Source organism: Dermacentor albipictus, chromosome 4 (assembly GCF_038994185.2).
Source record: "Dermacentor albipictus isolate Rhodes 1998 colony chromosome 4, USDA_Dalb.pri_finalv2, whole genome shotgun sequence".
NCBI classification, from domain to species: Eukaryota; Metazoa; Arthropoda; class Arachnida; order Ixodida; family Ixodidae; genus Dermacentor; species Dermacentor albipictus.
The window spans coordinates 157,958,668-157,980,642 of record NC_091824.1 but is presented as its reverse complement, the minus strand read 5'-3'; the positions used below and the strand labels follow the sequence as shown (position 1 = coordinate 157,980,642).

General features: G+C 43.3%; 2 protein-coding genes across 3 annotated transcripts in view; one reads left to right on the top strand and one right to left on the bottom strand.

The window, feature by feature from the left end:
• Nucleotides 1–19,620, top strand: part of LOC135915793 (uncharacterized) — a 92,613-nt gene extending 72,993 nt beyond the window's left edge. Inside the window, exons 2-8 of the mRNA XM_065448934.2 lie at nucleotides 992–1,197; nucleotides 1,649–1,784; nucleotides 10,337–10,470; nucleotides 12,294–12,504; nucleotides 13,028–13,161; nucleotides 15,798–16,020; nucleotides 19,140–19,620. Of these exons, the coding sequence (XP_065305006.2) occupies nucleotides 992–1,197; nucleotides 1,649–1,784; nucleotides 10,337–10,470; nucleotides 12,294–12,504; nucleotides 13,028–13,161; nucleotides 15,798–16,020; nucleotides 19,140–19,216 (1,121 nt within the window). The 3' untranslated portion in view covers nucleotides 19,217–19,620. The remainder of the gene's footprint in view (nucleotides 1–991; nucleotides 1,198–1,648; nucleotides 1,785–10,336; nucleotides 10,471–12,293; nucleotides 12,505–13,027; nucleotides 13,162–15,797; nucleotides 16,021–19,139) is intronic.
• The window catches only part of LOC135915792 (uncharacterized), a 382,578-nt gene that overhangs the window by 278,375 nt on the left and 82,228 nt on the right, over nucleotides 1–21,975 (bottom strand). For both annotated transcript variants that reach the window (XM_070537746.1, XM_065448933.2), the window contains exon 2: nucleotides 1,634–1,751. The gene's annotated coding sequence lies outside the window, so the exon portion shown is untranslated. The remainder of the gene's footprint in view (nucleotides 1–1,633; nucleotides 1,752–21,975) is intronic.

Here is a 21,975-nt window from a genome sequence, read left to right as displayed (position 1 = left end):
CATTTCATGCCTTCTTTCTCGTTGTTTGGCGCGTCTTCTCTGTCAGCTTCTTGCCGATTAAAGTCTAGTGATCAACATAGTAAAATAGCAAACTGGGCAGATTCCGGAGATGGTGTTATTAAAAGTGCACCGATCCCGATGACAGTGGTGGTGGTGGTGGTCGCGGCGGTGGGTTGTAGCAACAGGCGGGTTTAGCCGGGTGATCAAGGTCACCAATTTCTCCACCTGAGCGTCTCTTACAATATCACTGTGGTGTTTCGCCACATGTGCATCAAACCAGTCTCTCTTAAGAATGGAACAAAGAGACGAAGTTTCTTGGATGGCTATAACTGATCCTTCGGGGAACACGAGGGATTGCAGGCACGCAAGCGGAACGTTCTTTTGTTTGCAGATTCTGTGGTTGAGCGTCCCTTTCATGTTGGCATTTCGGGCACGACCACAGAAAATGTTCCGTGTCTCCTGTCTCGTCGAATGCCGTACAGTTCAGAAAATTTATACGCCCAGTCTTACATAATGGATGGAAACAACTTTACTGTAAATCCGCCATAGTTTAACGACCCGGACTCAGGCCTCCCATGAGGAGACTTCGAGGCCTTGTCACGTCACCGCCTCTCGGGCCCGCTGGATTGCCCACTCTTGTGCCTTGATATAACTGTTACTAATATATCGGTTCGGAATAGCTCGGAAAGTGGGTCCAAACAGTGTTAGTAACACATCGATTTTCCTTTACGAGGCTGAGCTGAAGTTTTTATTGCGCCTACTCTGATAAGACTTTTTACTCCATGTTGCCTTGTACGCGTGCGCGGTATTTTGAAGGGCTATATATGTCGAGCGTTTTCACCCTCATTAAACAGTTGAAGTAACGCCCGTGGTGGCGTCGTCTTTCTTCTGTGTGTTGTTTTGGCGCAAAAGCTTTTTAGTGTGCGTTGAGTCTGCTTAACCATTTCCTACGCGTGCATTAAATATGTAATTGCTCCTACCTTTCCTGCAGGCATATCGTGTCTTCGGCTACTGGAGATGTCGGCGCCATCCGCGGCGATCCACGGCCGCGGCATGTGGCTCAACTGCAGCTTCGACCTCGAGTCCGACGAGCTGTACTCGGTCAAGTGGTACAAGAACGACACCGAGTTCTACCGATACATCCCTCGGGACAGACCGCCCGCGCAGAACTACGACCTGCCGGGTGTGGTGGTCGACGTGAGTTAACGCCACCTGACGTTACACCTCATCTTGCGCTCTTGAGCCTTTCGTTCCAGATGAGTGCAACATAGAGACAGGAGTAATGTCATTTCACGTTTTTTTTAGTGCTCAGCTGTAGGAAGTTTTACTACCATCGATCATTTACGGGCGCACAAGCATTCATGTGTCTACGGAGTTTGAAATTTTGACCTTCTGTCATACATTTTGAACAGCTGGCCAGACCGACAGCCAGGCTGTCATTTCCGGCTTTTTTTTATCAAAGTAAAAGCTGGCTTTGAATATTTCGTGGTGCATTAAATGTTTACTTGTATTCAGTGCGATAAGATCAACATTTTTTTCTTCTCACAGCATCGCCATGAAAGCATCTGCGTGAAGCTTTTTTCTAGCACCAGTGCGTGCCTAATAAAAAAGAAAAAGAAACGAAGAAGCTCACTTTTTCCTTCCACAGATGTCCCGGTCTCGTGAGGGTCACGTGTTCATTTCATCAGTGAACTTGTCCACCGAGGGGAACTACCGCTGTGAGGCGTCGGCAGAGGCGCCTTCCTTCCAGACTGTAGTCCAAGAGAAGGAAGTCAAGGTCTTCGGTGAGTGCAAAAGCCTGGCCTCGGGTAATTATTTATTTTTTTGAACAGTAAGACAGAAAATACTAATTAGCGTTTTCCTGATATTCTCTGTGAAACAGTCGCTGCAAAATGTCACATTGAACAGTAACGTTTGCAATCTATGTGCGAAGTCTGCAATGGAGTGTTGAGTTCTGCCGAGTCGGAGGCTAGAAAAACAGGCACATGCCTCTATCTTTCAGTGAACGAGTAGATTGCGCCGACATTCATGTTTTTTAACCTAGAAACATCTGTTAAATCCATTCCAGCGACCATGGACCACGGTACGAATTACCATTTCAAAAGCGTGTGACGCACCTGCTAAAGCTCTGTGTGTGCTCATAGTTTGGAGGTATGCAATTTTATGAGCTGGCACTAAGGACTGGTTACTTCTATTTTTCGTCTGAGTGTAAATTGATAAAGCAATAAAGGAAGCAGTCCACTCACGAAAGTCGAAAAGTAATCTACGGAGGAGAGAGATACAAGATTTTGTGATATGCTGGAGGTGTTAGCCTGGCTGATCACCTGACATGCTACGCTAGGTGCTGGTTGAGGGTTATGATATGCACAGTGATAAACACCTAAATAGCACATACAGTCAGACACACACGCACACGAGGCTCATAAAGAGTGCATTGTGGTGATCTATGTACGAAACTTTCCCACTTTTTAAATCTTTATTGCTTTTACTTGCCTGTTTGCTTCAAGGTAATCATTATCATTCCCTCCCTTTCTTTCATTTACCTTACTTTCATTCCCTTGAGTGCTAAGCCATGCACTTGATGGAAAACAATGATTCAGAGATAATTGACGGCTTCCGTTTGTTTCTAAATAACAAGATAGAATAACTAATGTTCTGTCTACTATTTTTTCAATGTCGTCACTGTTTCGTAAAACTTTGGCGCATTCGAACTGTTGGCGTCTTCCATATTTCTTTGCCGGTCATTTCATAATGACGGCGTTTACTTGCGCCTCTATAAAGCAAAATTAATTCCTCTATCTAGCATCACGTGAGCTTATGGACATATAATATACCAATGTCAAAACAGAAATAGAAGCCAGAGTTCTCACTTTATGGGAAGCAAGCCGACTACCTGCGTCGTGGTCTTTCCACACAGAATGTTTGAATTAGTATTTTAGCTTGACGCGCAGGAACACGTGTGTTACGCTGCGTGTTCAGCAAATAAGTACCCGAGTCACTAATGGAGATATTTCCAGGTACCAGGAGACGATGACGCGTTTCTCTTTTTCGTGGAGTAAGCTGGCATCAGTTTCTTTTACATACATGCAGTGGTGGCTTTGCGTTTTCCAAACGACTATTCTATTGACTGCATGTATAGGCACACTTGAAGAGGACAGCGCCCAAAAATGTGCTGACACCCCGCTGCACTTCTAGCTGTCTATGGCTTTAAAGATCGAAGACAATCCTTCAGGCTGTATTGAGCTTTTGGATTTCAGACGTGCCACGGGAACCCAATGACCTAAGGGCTCCACGGCAACTCTAATCTCCCTGTTGTAATGTTTTTTAAAATAGTTTTAGCAAACTTTGTACCATGTTACTTCGAATCAGAATATCAACTGGAAAGTGTTCTCTTCCTGCATCAATTTCGTTTTCAATATCCGATTTTCTATTTTCCTTCAGAGGCAGTTTCGAGATTTTCGCTGTAGCTCTATGCTTGCCTTGCTCAGAGAGGAAAAAAAAATTTAGGATCCTCCGCTACCAGTGATATGAATCGGCGTAGCCTCCCTGTTTGAAGTCATACGTCCTGAATAGGGCGGGCAACACCGCTTCCATTTGAGTAAATATGCGGCTTAGGTTCGAAATTGTGTTCTTTTCGGCGCCACAACAGTATAGACTTTGTGAAAATATAAAAAAATGCCAGGCTCTATCTCGATTGTGTTTATCTACATTGTTGCTTACACTACTCTAGAATTATTTTTTTGCGTTAGTCTGTTTGTTTCGAATTATGTTCTTTTTTTGCATTCTCTTAGAGCGTACTCTAAAAGCTCAAATTTAAGCCGCCTGAGCACGACGTTACGCCCTGAAGAAAACCTGTTGGAGAGAAATAAAAATTGCGTTCGGCACACCTTGGTGTTAAAGACGCTCTTTTGAAGTCAGGGATTGAGTACAACCAGAGTAGATTATACTTTTTTGTACCACTATTCCACTAATGTATGGAAATATAGCACTGAAGTTTTTGAAACTGTTACCGAGCACAATTTTTATTCCACCTCTTTATTCATGACCGAATACTGTGTTTGCTTCTTTCATATTTAGATTCCAACTCTTCTGTCAACATTGGTTCAAACTAACGAAGTGCTTAAATATTGAGGAAAATAGATGAGTGTCTAAATATGAATAAGGTGATGGTGACACTTTGCGTGTCTCAGCGAGACGTCAAACACCACGACGATGTTTGTGCCGAATATACTCTTCATTTTCAACTCCATATTATTGTTCCTGGTAGTTGCCCGTACTTTTGTCAGTTTCCCTCTGCACTTTTACTCTTTATCTAAATATTTCAGCGACCCCTTTTATGTAATTTCCTTGACAAGCAACCATAGAGGTAACGAAAGTGAAGCAAAAAAAAATGGCAGTTTCAAAAGTAGCAGATAACGAAGCAGCATTGCTGCTAGTGAAAGCCATATTTTTTTTTTACCTGCCCTGCCATTTCGTGAAGAGCGCGCTTGACCAACGCATGTCAGAGCGCTTCATGAAGCCTACTGCCAAGCGAACGTGCATGGTGCCAATTTACAAAACTCGCTCTTGAAAATACTGGCTCCATATTCGACCAGAAATTAAGGTTTACCAGCTGCCCTTGCTTGTCAAATTTGTCAAACCTTTTTGCATTCAGTGTACTTGCAGATGCACACACCTGTTCTAATCGTGTGGCATATGGCGCAGTGACATATTTCGATACTCACCACTTTTTATTTAGTGGCTTCGTCATTTTTGGGTCGGAAACTAACGCCTAAGCAACGGAACTATCAAACATTGAAAGCTTGTAATATACTACAAAATCCTAACACAACGTCTTTCTCGCTCACGCGTTTCCCACTCACTGTAAGTGCAGGTTCCACGCATAGTTATCAGGCAACCACTTGTATACCGACTTCAGTACTGGTCTCTCCCGTATAGTATCAGCTTAGTTTCACCGCATGTGTATGTGCCACCGCATCTGTTGAGACCGCTGCTGCGAGTCGTGCTATGCAAGCTCAGAGACATCCTGGTTGCACGAGGAAGTCGACGGACGCGCTACAGCTGTGGCCTACTTGCTCGCGCTTCGGCGCCAGGAATTCTCACACTGGGGCCGAACGTGGGGTCTGGATTACTTTGAGAAGGACCACGAACAATGGTAAAGTTGTGCTAGCAGGCTCCGGCCACGCCTGGAGCAGCATGCTCTAACGCTCTTGAACGTTCCAAACGTTGTCATTTTGCTGGGAGGTTGTAGTTTAGAGAAGTTCGCGACAGTGGCATTATCATAAAGCTCCGAGTATGTAACATCTCGTGCATCTAGTCAACGATTGCGTCTATCAAAATATTTTCGTGTTAAATATGCTGTACGAAGATTGAGTTGCACAGGCCTGCTAACAGCAGGGCGAAGATTTTGTCCCGTTATCTTATCGTCCTGCAGTGCCGGAAACTTTTTTTTTTTTTCGTGGCTGGCTTTTTCTCTTCCTTTGTCAACCTGCATCTTCGGAAGTTGGACGTGGTTTCTACTTTAGCTGCAGTTCTAATCTATGCTCCGTTCAGTCTCCATCAAGCTCCTTAAGGGCCACGGTCCCCAAATTTCTCACGATCCATCATGATCGCAGGAATGGGTCGGCCGATAAAAAGGCGAGCACCTGTTTCGCATCATCAAAATAAATGACATAAGGCAATCAAAGTAGCATGAAAAATGTTCCACTACATTTTCATAAGCTGCGACAGAAATTCGAAGTAGACTTATACAAATGCGAATATATGTATTTTCTTTTTTTTTTCTGAGCATGATGTCGCTTTCAGGAAAGCAAGGAACCGGGAAAAAGCGGCGAAGGCGCTGAGAACAATTTAGGCAGACAAACAAACAAAAATAAATTTCGTGGTGCATGTATCCTTAGAAGTTTGGATTCCGCCTGCGCCCTTAAACGCAGATTTTCTGAAGTGAAGGAATTATGCATCATACATTTTTGTTATTTGCAAGCCCCTTGAAATTTGTGTAAGCAGTGTCCTGGTAAGCGTACAGTGATAGTGCCGCGGCGCAAGAGTTTTTAGACTGATTGTATATGCAGTTTACTTTTTCGGTTTGCATTCAGAAAAAAATTTTTAAGTGTCGGTTATGACAGATAGCGCGTTGCACTTACATGAAGCCGTGTACTTGAAAATATTTTCACTACTTGCGCGACAAATCCAATGTGTAATAAAGTAATTAGCAAGATCATACTGCATAACTTCTTTAATACTGTAATTCAGGTCACGTGCTGCAGTTTGCGAATTGAAATGAAATAGGCCTTGCCTCAACGTCTCCGCCTTCCCCCACCGCCCCTCCACTACCACCAAAGTTATAGGGAAAATGTCGGCGTTCCACATCTTCACTAAGGCCTCCCTCGCATGCTGCATAATTTTCTGCACATTTGAAATGAAAGAATTCCGCTTTGAGATGTCATGGAGTGCAGCCTTCGGTGGACTCACTCAGATTTCGACTATCAAGAAGAAAATCAAATTACCCGAAATCGTAATAAGAATCTCACCGCTTGCTTGAACTTCAATGCACCGACTCCAGCAATAAAAAGAAAATTCATTTTCTATTTACTTACGTTTGCATATTTTTCTTTGCTTTCGTGGGACATCCTGATGGCACGTCAACAATATGAAGAAAGCAAGTAGTTCGTTTTTTGTTCTAGCTTTTAAAACATACACTAAGCACAGTACACGCTCCCAACAACTGCTTTTTTGTTTTGAGGTGTCTGAGGTGGTATACAATACGGCACCTGCTCGGGGAGCATCCGGACGCGTTTTCTTCGCACTCTTGTGCTTGCTAGCGTCAACCGGGCGTGAAATGAGCTCGCGCTTCGTGTTTACCTTGCTGCTTACGCTTCCAGCTAAAGCCTTCGTAAAGTGTGTGAAAGAGAGAACGCTCTACGCACTGATGGGAGTTTTATTTTTAATTCATCCGTACTCTTTCGGTGCTAACAAACGTGCTTGGTCCCGACACCATACGCAGCGAGAGGCTCGGACTGTGCCGGCTCAGGCGAGGCACAGGCAGCGCTTCACTGACAATACGCGTGCCAGCAGTTGCACGTTTGTGTCCCTCTCAACGCAGATTGCAGGCAAAGTGGAATCCTGTACCCCGGTTTGCTTTCCTGTATGATTCTCACAGTTCTTATTTACTCTAACTGCTGTATTGTTGATAAAAAATAAGGGACTTTTCCATGTTTTTAACCTTCCATAGCATCTATCGGACTTTTCGCGATTTCTTTTTCGGGTTTCTTTATCTAATTTCTGTAGAATGCGTCGTATCTTCTTACCGATTTAGCCTTTATGCGTTTTGTTGTTTGGCCTGTTTTCGGATAATGTTATGCGTGAAGGGTATCGGGGGAGTCGTCGAAGAACAAATTGCTCCGTATTTTCTCCGGAATGTTTTCACCATTAAATCAGCCTCGATTGCATTACAGAACACGTGTCTGCTTGTGGTAAAGAGCCACTATGTGCACTCGTCAAATTGCTCAGTGTGCATATCATCGCTTTCGCATGCAGGCGTTGGTATGTTGTGTCGGTTTATTTTATTTTTATTACTTTAATGGGGAAGTTGGCGGGAGGTTTTTTTTTGACATCTTTTATTACGCAGAAATACTCCACATCAAATGCGGTCAACGAGAAATGACAAGCACAAGCGCCTGTGCTGTAGTTTCTCGTAGTACACATTTCGTGTGCGCCGTTTTAACATGAATAAATACTGATTCGTCAGTACTACAAGCCGAGTACTGATGCTCTAAGGGATGGAGGCAATTCATGCTCGTGTGGAGTAGCGTGTAAGTCCCGTGCATTACCTAACCTCTCCAGTTGCAATAAACAGTCTTTCCCTCCCTGTTTATGTCTCTGTAGCGCCGTACTTCACATCTTCATTTCGTAATTTCTTACACCGCAAACATGTAGAAGAGAGGATGCGACTCGACGGTTTATTTTTAAGCCTAAGAGTACCGTTAGCGATGATAGTGAAGCTGAGACGTACATTAAACGATCATTTCACGACTGCGGTTAGTTCAGCCACCTAGCTCTTGTGATGAGTACGAGCAAACAGAAAAAGCTAATGCGCTCATTGCACTTCCAGCCTGGGGCCGCCCATTTGTAACAAGATTTTGGGAGTACTTTAGAAACGCGCATTCGGGGAACATTCGAAAGCTTGGTATGTTCTTATCACCCTGCAATCGTTGTGAACGCTAGGTTCTCTGGACGATGACTTTGCACAGTGCCTATCTGTCTGCCCCCACATTTCCTGACGCCGAGTCATTTATCATCCGCTTCAGTTTTCGCAGCCGCCGCAGACTGACTCCGAGAGTCGTTGTGGTTAGCGGTGCGGTCATTTGAATATGTCCATTTTTCTGGCCTCTCTGCAAATTTGCTTCATTTCGCTGCACGAATCATTACCACGGAGTACCACACATATAGCAAGACACCGAAGAGAGAAGCGCAGGTCAAGCGGGCACGTACAAACAAGAAAAAAAAAGTAGCACAAGTGCAATCAAAGCTGCAGTTCAGTTCTGGTGCGGGCACGCGTATTCTTGCTGGCGGAGATTGCCCGGAACTTCGCCGCTATGACCGCTCGGCTTTTTCGCGTTCATTTGTGTTTATTAGAACTGAACGCTTTGCCGGGAGTGATTCCTTTGGCGTTATTTGATTATTCGGGGGGGGGGGGGCGCCGCAGAAAAGCACTGCTGCGGAAAAACCACGAAAGTTGAAAGGCGTCCTCGTATTCTCCAAGAAAAATGAAAGGAAATTCGCTTTTGGATGAATACCGGAAGTATAGCAGCCGAGTATGCAAAAAAGTACGCAGATCTTCAGCTTCACTCTTCTTTCCTTTCCCTTGCACACCCTTTCCCACATTTCTTTCATCAATGCCGCAGAAGACCTCTCGACCCAGAAAAGTTGTCTTTCCTTTTCTTTTCTTGGTTAGCACAAGGACGACGTTCAAAGCTGCCGCCCTGGTCCTCTTCCGTCCTAATAACTGCTGATTTTTGCATGTCACTTTGGCTCGCACTACGTTGGTTGTCTCCACACTCTCTCCCACTGTCTTATAACGGAATTCACGTTTGTACTACATCTCCTGGATCCCGGAATTTGCATCTGAACGCAGGAGCACGCTGCTACGACAAAGTTCGGCACCCGTGGAAATAAAAAAAATAAAGCGAAATTCCAGTGCACTCGTATATGTGCTCTTCTAGCACTCTTCCGGGCTAAGTCGCTCGAACGAGTTTTCTTGGACGGGCACTTTGCTTAATCGCGATCGCGAAACTTAATGTAGCGTGTGGAAATTGAGTTTTGAGCCGCTGCACTTTACATGTACTTTGATCATTGTTCCTTGTTTTGTCCCTCAATGGTGTGGAGTTTGCTTTCGGCAGCTCACTTCTTCGCTGCTTTTTATTTTTATGTTGAGTACATCATGCTCACGTGATAGACTAAGCTTGTCTTTTCATAGAACCATGCTCCTACCGTTGTCCATTCAGTCAACAATAAATGCACTAACTTTTCGGAGCGAACTTTTTTACCTATCGCTAATAATTAAACTAGAAGTAGAGATAAATATTTTTTAGAAAATTAAACAGTTGTAACAGCTTAATACCTATGGCTTCTCAAGGTAGCCCAGAATAGACGGTAATGCTTGAATCTGTATAATATACTAAGAATAAAATGTTAAAGTATTGGAAGAACCCGTTCAAACCTGAGGACGATCATGCCATGTGAAATTCATTGTTGATGAAGGCAGACACGCTACTGTATAGTGAACCGAGCTTCACGCTAGTCGAAGCTTTCTATGTACACATTCAACCTTGCTTTCACATGTACACATCATAATTTACAGCAAATCGCTTTCGGGTGTTCTACTGCTGGAGAGGCATATTGCAATACCAACCAATTACCGAGGGATTCCGCGAGAGACTGCCAATAGCTCGGATATCGTTATACTACTGGTCTTGTGGAGAACAAAACTGGCAGCAACAATGGCGCTTACGTATTCTAGAATGAGAAAGGAACGCGAACATTGCTGTAACTTTCGAGCTTAATTGTCTGTCCTCAGTTACCGTTGTTAAAGGTGTGATTTGTAGCACGATGTATGCGCAGCCTAATGTTTTTTCTTTTCTTTATTATGCATACTCTATTGAAAACAGATACGCGTGAATTGTATGGACCCATAACCAGAAGGCCTTCATCCTTCATCCCCCTTCATCCTTTTGTCTCCCGTTTCCTGGGAAGGGTAGCAAAGCGAGCGTGCGTCTCGCGGACATCTCTGCATTTTCCTTTTTGTCTAACTGCCAATGTTTCTTTTTTTTTGCCACAGTGATCCCTGAGCGTCCGCCAACCATACGAGGTACGCGAGCGAAATACGGCGTCGGGGAGCGTGTTGACGTCTCTTGCCGAGCCCCGTACTCACTTCCGACCGCCAAGCTGGTCTGGCTCGTCAATGACCAAGAGGTAGGTGATAAAATGGGTGCGTGCCTCTGCTAGTGGTGCATATCACGAGAATTCTTAGTTCAAATCTTCCTAAAAACCCGATTCACCGAGAAAGAGAGTGAAATTAACTTTTTTGATTGATCAGGCTTCTTTGTCTTGAGCCCAAAGGGGGGTGGCCTACTCATTCCAGATAACCATGGCTCACTGCCACTGCCCGAGCCCTGTTCACCCTATTCGCCAGCTGTAGCTCGTTTCCAGGGTATTGCGCCACCAGCAGAGCCTTCCGACGGTCTTCCGATCGTTGCGTTGAATGAATGAATGAATGAATGAATTCAATGAATGAATGAAATCAATGAATGAATGAAATCAATGAAAGTGAATAGAGTAGCTGCGTTAAATTAATGCGAGTGAGTTTAGATAGATTAGATAGATAGATAGATAGATAGATAGATAGATAGATAGATAGATAGATAGATAGATAGATAGATAGATAGATAGATAGATAGATAGATAGATAGATAGATAGATAGATAGATAGATAGATAGATAGATAGATAGATAGATAGATAGATAGATAGATAGATAGATAGATAGATAGATAGATAGATAGATAGATAGATAGATAGATAGATAGATAGATAGATAGATAGATAGATAGATAGATAGATAGATAGATAGATAGATAGATAGATAGATAGATAGATAGATAGATAGATAGATAGATAGATAGATAGATAGATAGATAGATAGATAGATAGATAGATAGATAGATAGATAGATAGATAGATAGATAGATAGATAGATAGATAGATAGATAGATAGATAGATAGATAGATAGATAGATAGATAGATAGATAGATAGATAGATAGATAGATAGATAGATAGATAGATAGATAGATAGATAGATAGATAGATAGATAGATAGATAGATAGATAGATAGATAGATAGATAGATAGATAGATAGATAGATAGATAGATAGATAGATAGATAGATAGATAGATAGATAGATAGATAGATAGATAGATAGATAGATAGATAGATAGATAGATAGATAGATAGATAGATAGATAGATAGATAGATAGATAGATAGATAGATAGATAGATAGATAGATAGATAGATAGATAGATAGATAGATAGATAGATAGATAGATAGATAGATAGATAGATAGATAGATAGATAGATAGATAGATAGATAGATAGATAGATAGATAGATAGATAGATAGATAGATAGATAGATAGATAGATAGATAGATAGATAGATAGATAGATAGATAGATAGATAGATAGATAGATAGATAGATAGATAGATAGATAGATAGATAGATAGATAGATAGATAGATAGATAGATAGATAGATAGATAGATAGATAGATAGAAACAAATTAATGCTATTACAAGCTCGCACAAGTTATACAAGAGCCAAGTCCTGAGCGGTATCACTGGCCCTAAGCAGTTGAAACAGTTTAAAAGCTTCATAAGTTAAATATATTGGCCACCATGCGACTGACATATTGCTTGACTTCAACCGCACGAAAAGAAATTGTCCACCTAGCACGCTACTAAAATTATGTGATGTATGGCAACATCGGAGAGGTAACTAAGCTCTTCCAACCCGCAAGGAATAACTACAAAAGCAGCTATCATGAAACTTCCGTTGGACGGAGTGAAAAGCTGATCGGTTGCATCTAAGCACATGAATGACATTTCGCTGCTCACTTTTTTTGCTACAGAGGGAAGCTGTGGTTCTAAATCGCAGCCGTATTTTGAGACATAGCCAGCATGTCCGCACTTTTGTCGCCTACGCCTCAGCACGTGCGCGCACCGGTGGTCGTCGCAGGTTCCGTTCACGGACGTGCGCGAGCTGGAGACCCTGTACGACTCCGAGGGGCTGCAGAGTTCGGGCACAGCGCTCTCGTTCACCCTGCGACCGCACCACATGGCGGGAAGCTGGCTGCGACTGAAGTGTGTGAGCGTCATCTCCGAGGTGTACCTCACGTCCAGCGAAGAGCTCATTGTCGGTGACACGGTGCCATCCATACCGTACCCAGGTAAGAGATGAAGAGCCTCATTAGCATCTCGGCAGCGCACAGTGTGGAACGCTTGAGAGTTTTCATGGCAGATGATGATGACACGAATAAATGCAGATTCGTCCCCATACGAAATAACGTTTCTTCTGACGTGTGCGCCAAATAAACCAACTCCAAGTCCACTAGGCGCGAAGCGATTGTGGCACGTTTCAATGTTTTTATTCAGCAGAACTTCCAAGTTATTCAGCTTAGCCATCTGGACTGTTCACGTAGTTAAACTAAGCTCTTTGTGAGTCCCGAGACAATCTTAATGACAAAGCGTGAAGCTCTTTTGTTAAGTGCTAAACTACGTCCATGTAAGAGTTACCTTCATATATTTGTTTTACAATGATTCAGAATCTGCAAAGCCAGCCTCGCAGGAATTGTGTATACTGTTTTTACGTGTTATCATAAACGTTAGAAATGTTTCGCAGCAACACTCTGCAATAAATCTTCATTTATTTTGTCTGCACCATCACACGCTTCGTTGGAATGATGACCGCAGAAACGAGCCCTGACAGCCCAGTTATCGAAGGCGGCCAGCATAAGTACCGGATCAACGACCTGGTGAATTTGACCTGCAGGTCGGCAGAGTACGACACACCGCCGGAGCTCACGTGGTTCATAAACGACAAAGAGGTCAGTTCAACCTCAGACGTTAGATTTCTGTTATGTCTGACGGATGAATTAAATGTAACAACATCCACTGTGCAAGCAAACATGTTTGACGCTGCGAGATGTTCGGGAAGCATAAAAAATATATATAAGCTGCATATCGTAACGCTATCGTCACAAACTGTGCATGTAACCCTCTCTTTAGAGAGAATTCAAGGAGAGGAAAAGTAAAATTCCGTAGTAGGCTAGTTGGTTCGCGATAATTAACACTGTTGCGCAGAGCGGCGAAGGGACTGGACTTAAGCGAGAAAACAACACACGACACCAGACGAGCTTCCGTTTTGCTACCCTAGCCTAGCCCTCGGCAGTTCATTTCATGACAAATGCTAATGGCGTTATTAGCACGGTTAGATAACATCTTTAACTTGATTTAAATTACATAGAGCATGGAACAGCATGCGAATTTCATGGATTCGTTCCAACCTATAGCCCCGTATATTCCTCGACATTTACTGATAGACGAAATACAGCTTCCAGGGATGGGCCTTGACACTATAGGGGCGGTGCTCAAACTTGTCGCGCTACTGATTCATATGAACACCGCAAACTTCTTGCCCCTGGTGCGGCGACACACGACCTACACTCTTTCACACCTCGTGGGGGTGCGGGGGCAAACCTCAACACCTAAAGGCGCCTAGCGCGTCATTTGAGCAGTGAAAGGTACAGCTGACCGGCGATACCCTGGCGGGACAAGAAGCTCTCGTCCAGCAATTATGTCGAGCAGTCATGGCCAGTGGAGTCCTGTAATGAGGACACCACCCACTCGACCTCAAGAGCAACCACCTCGATGGTCCGAATAAATGTTTTTTTTTTCTCTCTCTCTTTCTGCTTCATATGAACAAGTTTCGTCCGCTTTCGCACTTTTCATGCAATAACAGAATTAGCCATCTGAGTTTGTTGAACATACTTCGCTGGCCATGATTTGTGCTATTAGCTCGATCCACGAAGAGTTCTGACCAGCCGGAGAGGTGCAGTATCTTCGATGTTGCGGTGCTGAGGCCGAGGGCGCGGCATTAAATACCGGCCATGGCGGCTGCATTTTGATCACGTGGGCGAGATGCAAATACGTCCACGTACCCTGCGCTGCGTGCACGGTAAAGAGCCTGAGGCGGTGAAAATTAAGCCGGAGTCCCCCACTACAGCATAACTCATAATCATATCGTGACTACGGTATCTAAAAGCGAATACTTTTAAACAGTTCTATCTGGCTTCTACTGGAGTCTGCTACTAAGTAAAAAAATTAGGGTTGCTTACCATTTTTTAGTGGTTAGTTTTTGGTGGTTAGTTATATCGCCATACCCTTCTACTAATGTCTAATTTGATGACATTGTTCATAATAATGAAACATTATTTCCGCATCGCACGTTAGATGGTTTATTACGATACGATCTCACAGACTCTTCAAACAAACATCATTATTGCTACAGATGCTTCAGGGTATGAAGTGTAGGGGACACTACTCATAGAGGCCCGCGGAAGGAGAATAGACTGGACTAGCTATATCAGGCATAAAATGGCAATTCTTTGCGGGCCTTCTGATCCTACAGAAGAAACGCAAGGTGTTGGTATTTCTTGCACAACTCTTGTGTGGACTTTCTCTGTACGGTTGCTGATTTTATACCTAGATTTTGATTGAGTTAATGGAACTGAGTGCTTGCCTTGTGCAAATTAAATCCACAAATTACATCGCATGTGATAATTACTGAGTCTTCACCTTTGTGTTCTCTTACTGCTTCTGGTGACTATCATGTTGTGCAGACGGGGATTCAGTTATACCTGAGAAGTGTACGTTTAGTTCGGGCAACTGGTAATGACGGAGCATTTCTCAACTAAATTGCAGAATTCAATCGGTAACCCTGCTACATGATACCTCCTCATTTCTTGCGTTTTCCGTTCAACTTCCTTTTCGCTATTTCCTTTCGCACACTAGAATTTTCATCCAATTTAAATTTGTTCATTCCCCTCTTATTGTCCATTTCTCTTAACCACTCAATTTGTGGCCAATTTGGTATGCGTCACAATCATTCTTGACAACAACAAAGTCTGCGCTTGGTTGTTATACACTCAGTCCACACCGAATGCGGGATTTTTATTAATCGCCACTGCTGCCCCACGCACGCACGCACGCACGCACGCACGCACGCACGCACGCACGCACACACACACACACACGCACACGCACGCACGCACACGCACACGCACACGCACACGCACACGCACGCGCACACGCAACAGACAACACACAACATGCAACACACACACACAGCCTCTACTTCGTACTCCACTCTGAGCTAGTTAATGTTACAAATTACGATTCTCATGTCCGGCACTGCACAATACTCATTGTAACTGTAGTTATGCGTTTGTGTTTACCTGTATATATCTATGTATTTTTGACCCCTTGAATTGTTACGTTCTGTTTTGTCGACCCACTCCTGTCTGACCCATGACCGGGGTGCAGGCCTCTTCAGGTTGCATGCATTGCCTGTCTCCTTTTACCTCACTTTCTTGGTCTGTTGCACTGCTTTGTATAGATGGCTGAATAAAGTCAAATTAAGCGTAAAGGTAAAGGAAAATGACGCAAGAGTTGCCACTTGCAGGCCCGTCCTGAGTACTTGGTGAGGTACGAGCTGCAGAGATACCCGAGGTACGCCGGGTCACTGGGCTTACGCTTCAGGGTACGACCAGAGCACTTCGAGGAGGAACGCATGCACCTGCGCTGTACGGTCACCTTATCGCACGTCCTGAACACCAGCAGCGCAGAAGCCAGCATCAAGAACAAACACCGAACCATGTCGGGACTCAGGGCACCCACGGACGATGGTGGGCTTCCTTTTTTGCGTAATTTGTTTTAACTTACGCTCTTCCTCAAGTCTCTTGGCAACCAAGGCAGCTGTCAAAGTTGCCGGGGTAAAAAAATTGGCATTAAATATATTAAATTATTTTGTGTACTGCAGCGCTATGTGAGCAATGACAGCAGTAGCATTGTTTAAAGTATCGAAAATACGAAAAGGAAGGAGGAAAGGTATAGGATTAGCAGGTTGACAAAAAAGCAAAGAAAGAAACCGAAGGAACCGGCACAATAATACGATTTGAAAGGACATCCTTCCAGATGATGAATTAATTGCTCAATCAGTCCAAAAGCTCATTCAGTTGTAACCCACGGAGATTGGCAAGATTTGCATTATTGACAGCGGCGTTCCCGAAAGAGAGCAAAATAAAACACCGGGGTGAAAATTGCAGGAGATTGAGAAAATTCTGTGTACATACTTATAAAATCCACAAACGTTATGTATTTAGGTTCTGAAAGTCACTGTAAAATGCCCAAGCTCAATAAAGCGCATAACTTGCGTTTTATCGGCTCTTTTAGCGGATGTGTAAGCAAGTACTCTACTGCAAAGGCAGCACCTACATGTATGGAACTCAGCTGTTACATAAGGTTGCTCTTCAGGATCAGCAGCTGTAAAGCAAAGAAGGCTGATTTAGTAGTGGTCTAGTCTAATTGAACATGGCGGACCGCAGTCAACAAACATTGAAGGTGTGTCGACTTAAATCAACCCTAATTAATTTAGACCACAGACTTTTCAGTTTAAAGAAATTTTTGGGTCCTTGGCCAACAACGTCTTTGCAGAAAAGCGCTTTAAGAGCACTAAAGACTTTTCTTAAAGACAGCGGTATTGTTGGACGTTATTAACGCTTTTATTGTTCCTTTCATTTCATTGTCACTGTATATATGCATGTATTTGTGAATTATGTTATGTTGACTGTTTTGTTGTGACTATACGTGATAGTGCGTTTACACGGTGAATGTATCACCCGCTGACTAGAGACAGTCATTAAGCGACTGTATCGTTTGTATTTTTGAGACTTTTATCTACATAACTGTGGAGGCATTAATTTTGTATATTGTATGTACCATGTGTTTATTATGTCATAACCTTTCTGTGAAAACGTTGCGTGATAAGTGCTGGTGCTTCCGTGAAAAGATTTCATATGTAATCTTGAACCCTGTATTTTGTATGATGGAACCATTCAAGAGATAAGGAGTAGCCGGCGCCCTAAATTGTGCGTCAACATCTCTTTATATCATATCAATAAAAAAAATATTGAAGAAGTGCACCGCAGATACAAGCGGCAGGTGGCAAAGGCAGAACGCCTGATATTATGCCATGCTGCAGTAGGCGGGGTCAAGATGATGCAACTAAGCAGTGTGCTCTTTGTCGGGGATCATTGTTCATCATGGCTGCGAGGAAAACAGTCGCGCCCGTGTAACAGAAGATCAGGACGACTGCGTCAATTTTTTTTTTACGGTGCGGTTCGCACACCGTAGTTGTTGAGGTAAGAGGAAACGCGGGTAGCTTTAGGAGTTGCACGCCAGTGTAGCTTTTTTAGGTAGCTACTTACTAAAGGTTACCACATCTGGTAGTTTTTGTTTCTGTTGATGTAAAAACATGCGAAATATTTGTAGTTAATGTTTTAGGCGTTGTAAAGCGCTAAACTTGTTTTGTGCAATAGAGTATTGAGCATCTGAAAGGGGGCATAGTTGTAATGACTTTCCACATCAATGACTTTTGATGCGCTTTACTAAGAACTCAACATTTCAGCATAGATATACACTACTCATGCTTGTCAGTGGTCATGTACGCCCTCATGCATATTTACAAAAATATCCGCGTTCGCTGCACCGACGCGCAAGTTGAGGCTGCTTAATGCATGTGCACTTTCTATACCTCGCCTTTTCGCGAGTTCACATAATAACTAGATAACCTTAAAAAAAACATAAGCAGCATCGCTGGAGACATGTGGCATGCATCATATTGACCCCGCTTGAAGTACAGTAAGATGACGGTATGTTTCTTTCATTGGAAATTTGAGTGCTGGATACTACACAAAAACGACCTTGATATAGAGAGCTTGATCCACATAAACGATAGCATCACAAATGCTAGCATGTATACATGGAGGGAGGGGCCTTCGTCAAGGAGTTCAATGTACTTTTAGCCCCTTCATTTCAATAAATAAATAAATAAATAAATAAATAAATAAATAAATAAATAAATAAATAAATAAATACAGTTGAAACTTAAATGCTTTACTTTGCATTTTCTACATACACTTTAGATAAGGGATGCATTGAATGTACAATGCACCATACTTCACACTTGTCAATTACTTATACAACTGTGTTTTAAATTAGGTAAAATTGTAGAACGTACACAAGGTACGTGCCTATTTCTCTTTCACCTCTACTCGCGTTCTCATTGCGTCAGTCTCAGGACTTATACACGTATTCCATCATGCTACGTTGAGTTTTTTCGCTATATCAAACCACCAAACAGTGTTTTTTTCTTGCTCTCTGAAGAATTGCAAATGCATTGAATCATTATCAACAATTTCAAGTGGTCTTCGAGGGTCGGACAGCTGTTGACGAAACGTTGACTGTCTTGAAAAACAGAAAAATAAGATTCGTAAGGCGCCACCTCACATGCGTTGTTTTCTTTCTCGGATTCACGCCCTTCTGCAGATAAAGATGGGCCGAAACAAATAAAATTCTACTACATAGCAGACATAAATTATTACTTTGCGCCTTGCCACGATTGCTGGCTGAGCTTGGGTGACATGATTTTAGAGGCGAGCTGAGTGCTTTTGAACACGGCTATTACCTCAATAAAACTTGGTGCTGGGCTAGTTGATGATGCATTCTTTTGAAGGAGAAAACAATACATTATAAATACATAATGTATTGCTTAATGTATGTAATGTATCGCGTTTCTTCGTCGTCGTGTCGTCTTTTCTTCGTGTGTCCGTTCCTTTTTAGCGCTACCATCAGTTTTAAAGAAGGCTATTACCTCCAGAATGCAAATCGTAATGATGTTTTCCTCTTCGTTCTTCCTCCCTTCCTCCCACCTCCGTTTCCCTCCCGGACTCCATAATGTGCGTAGCGACCAACGAAGGGATGTCCGTGCTGGCTCCCTTCCTGTCCAGCCTACTCATCTGCTTCGCCCTCCTGGAGCTATGATGGACATCGCTGCGATGGCTGGATTCGAGATGTACAAGCAACAACTCGCCGCGTGCAATAGCCCCGGTTCTTCTTCTGCTGAGACCTTGCGCGTTTCCCTATACGACCGTTTCATGCCTCTCCATTCGAGTCAACTAGTATGGGACGCAGCCCACAAGGGTGCGCCGTTTGTCGTGAGGAAATGCTACAATGCGTCACCGAGTGCGGGAATCGTACGTCTCGCGTGCGCGAGGCCACGTCATGTTTGGAAGTCAGTGGCATAATGCCAGTATCGTGTCTCTCATTTTCGAATTCCTGACGCTCAAAGATTGTAAGAACTTGGGCTACCGTTGCGAGTAACGCAACACACTGCGCAAATGGTCCAGTCCTAAAGAACATTACGTTCAAGAGTCAAGGGTAAAACAGACGCCGACCAAAAACATTAAAAGAAAACGAAACCAGCACGTTTCGGCTCCCTTGCTCACACTCTTGACTGTGAGTAAGGCCCCCGTGTGGGACCTGGTACATCCTGGTTTCCCTTTCGTTTTATGTTTTTGGTCAGCGTCCGTTTTACCCTTGACTTTGAGCAATACCGACGAGACGAGTTTTCACCGAACTCTTGATTTCACTAGGTTCAATATTTTGCTAGCATGTTATAGAAGCAGCGCTGTAAACTTTAACACTATGGTAGTACAAGAAAAGTCGTAAATTATCTGAACAGGGATGTCATAGTTGGGTGCGTTACGGTTTCTTCCTGAATATACGAAAATATATGACGTACAATACAGGTGGTTCAAAAGGTGCGCGCACGTAACATTCACCTTTGAATCACAACAACGCATCGTCGTAAAATTTAGGTCTCTAAAATTTGCAGCTAGATGACATTACAGCTTGCAATGTAGTTGCTATGAAAGTCCCAGTAAAGTATTTGGACGGCTACTTCAATTTGCTTTACATGCAATAAAATGCAGCACTTCAGTGGCCCCAAAACTCAAAGGTGAAACATCAACATGCTCCGCTTCGAGAACATTCAATGAGGGCGATAACGTATTCAACACATAGCTGCATTGTTATCGCATGTCTTAATGTCATTGAAAAGCACAATAAACCATCCCCGTGATAGCTAATGGCGGTAAGATTCTGTTAACACAACAAATGGAAGTTAAAGTGTGGGGCCCTGGGTACGTCTGAGGACAAGCAGAGTCACGTAGCTCCTGCGGTTCCGATTATTCTTCATTTACAGTTTCAAATCCAATGTGGGGTGCCACGAAAGGAATGAATTATTGACTTTTTGTAGCTTTCGAAAGCCATAATGAGTATCCTTTAATATAAAACGTTTACTCAGTTGTACGTTCAAGCAGATACGGCCTGCGGTGCTACAGCTGCCATGGGTTCTACTGTTTCACATAGCTGGTCAAAAGAGTGTTGTGTGACACAGTCAGCTCTGCTCATTCAGGAAGAAGGCTTATCTCAAGCCAAAACTTAGCGCTTCAGTCCGAATACATTGGGACTGCAAAAATGCGTTCCCTGCATCTGAATTCCTGCGTCATTTTGGGCGAAGATTGTTTAAAAAGTAGTTTAGAGGCTTACAAAAATGCCACGCTAACTTGGGTTCAATAACTTCCGCGCATCTTCAGTCAATTCGCAACATTTCTATTCAAACGTCATGTAAAGAATAACTATCTCGGCAGGAAGGACAGGTGTGGAAAGTGAATTCGTTGCGTCTGCTGGAGCGTCCAAACTGCATGGTTCAAATTAACGCCGTGACAATTGCAGCATGGCCAGAATCATGACGCTCGTTGCGGAAAATTTACAAGATAACATTTCAGGTAAAAAGAAATATTCTTTGACGTTTTGACATGAAACAATTTCTGACAGGTTGTATTGTTGAATTCTATGAAAGGCAGGAAGACAGACTACACCAAATAAATACCTGTCCTTACAAGGGGATGAGCAAAACGAGAACAAGGTGAAAGCAGGAGCCAACATTTCGACAAGTGGACTTGCGTTCTTCCACCTTGACGAAGACAAATCCACTTGTTGAAGCGTTGTCTCCCGCTTTCACCTTGTTCTCATTTTGCTCATTGCCTTGAATTTCCATCTCCCGCCTTCGCCATGTTGTCCTTACAAGGGGGAAATTATGTTCTGTTGTATCTTGCGCAGGGTTAAGTAAACACGGTCAAGTCTACTTTAAGCCGTTCCCCGGGGAACCATCTCTGCGTCCCCATGAATTTAGAGAGCAGTGCCTAAGGAGATGCTTCTTCTTGCACCATGATTCTCCCCTCTTCGTTCACAATAACGCTGAGGCGGTAAAGCTACCAGCCTGCTACGGAAGGCTAGTTCCGTCTGAATATTGTAACGTTCGCCGTAAAAGGCATGTATGCAGAGCCGCTGCTTAAAGTGTCGCGCTACGTGTGTGCTTTCGAAGTGTTTTCAAATCAACAGGAGTGATAAACCATTGCACGACAGAAGCGCAAGTAAATACTGCGAAGCCCCATGCCGTGTACTCTGTGTTTGCAGCTTGCTTTGTTTTCCTTGCTTGTCTCAGGATTTTGTGCCAACAGCACAAAATTTTCATTCGAGTTTATCACGTGCCCCGACACAAGCAGAGAATCTGATCCGGAAAGACGCGATGAGGTAGCAGAAGCTGATAACGTTATAAGGATGTACGGAGAGAATGCATTAGCGTGTATGTGATTATGTACATATGGTTAAGAAAAATTAAGAACTGTCCTTCTCATAAATATCGCATCATTGTGTGGTTTCTCTGTTTGAAAACT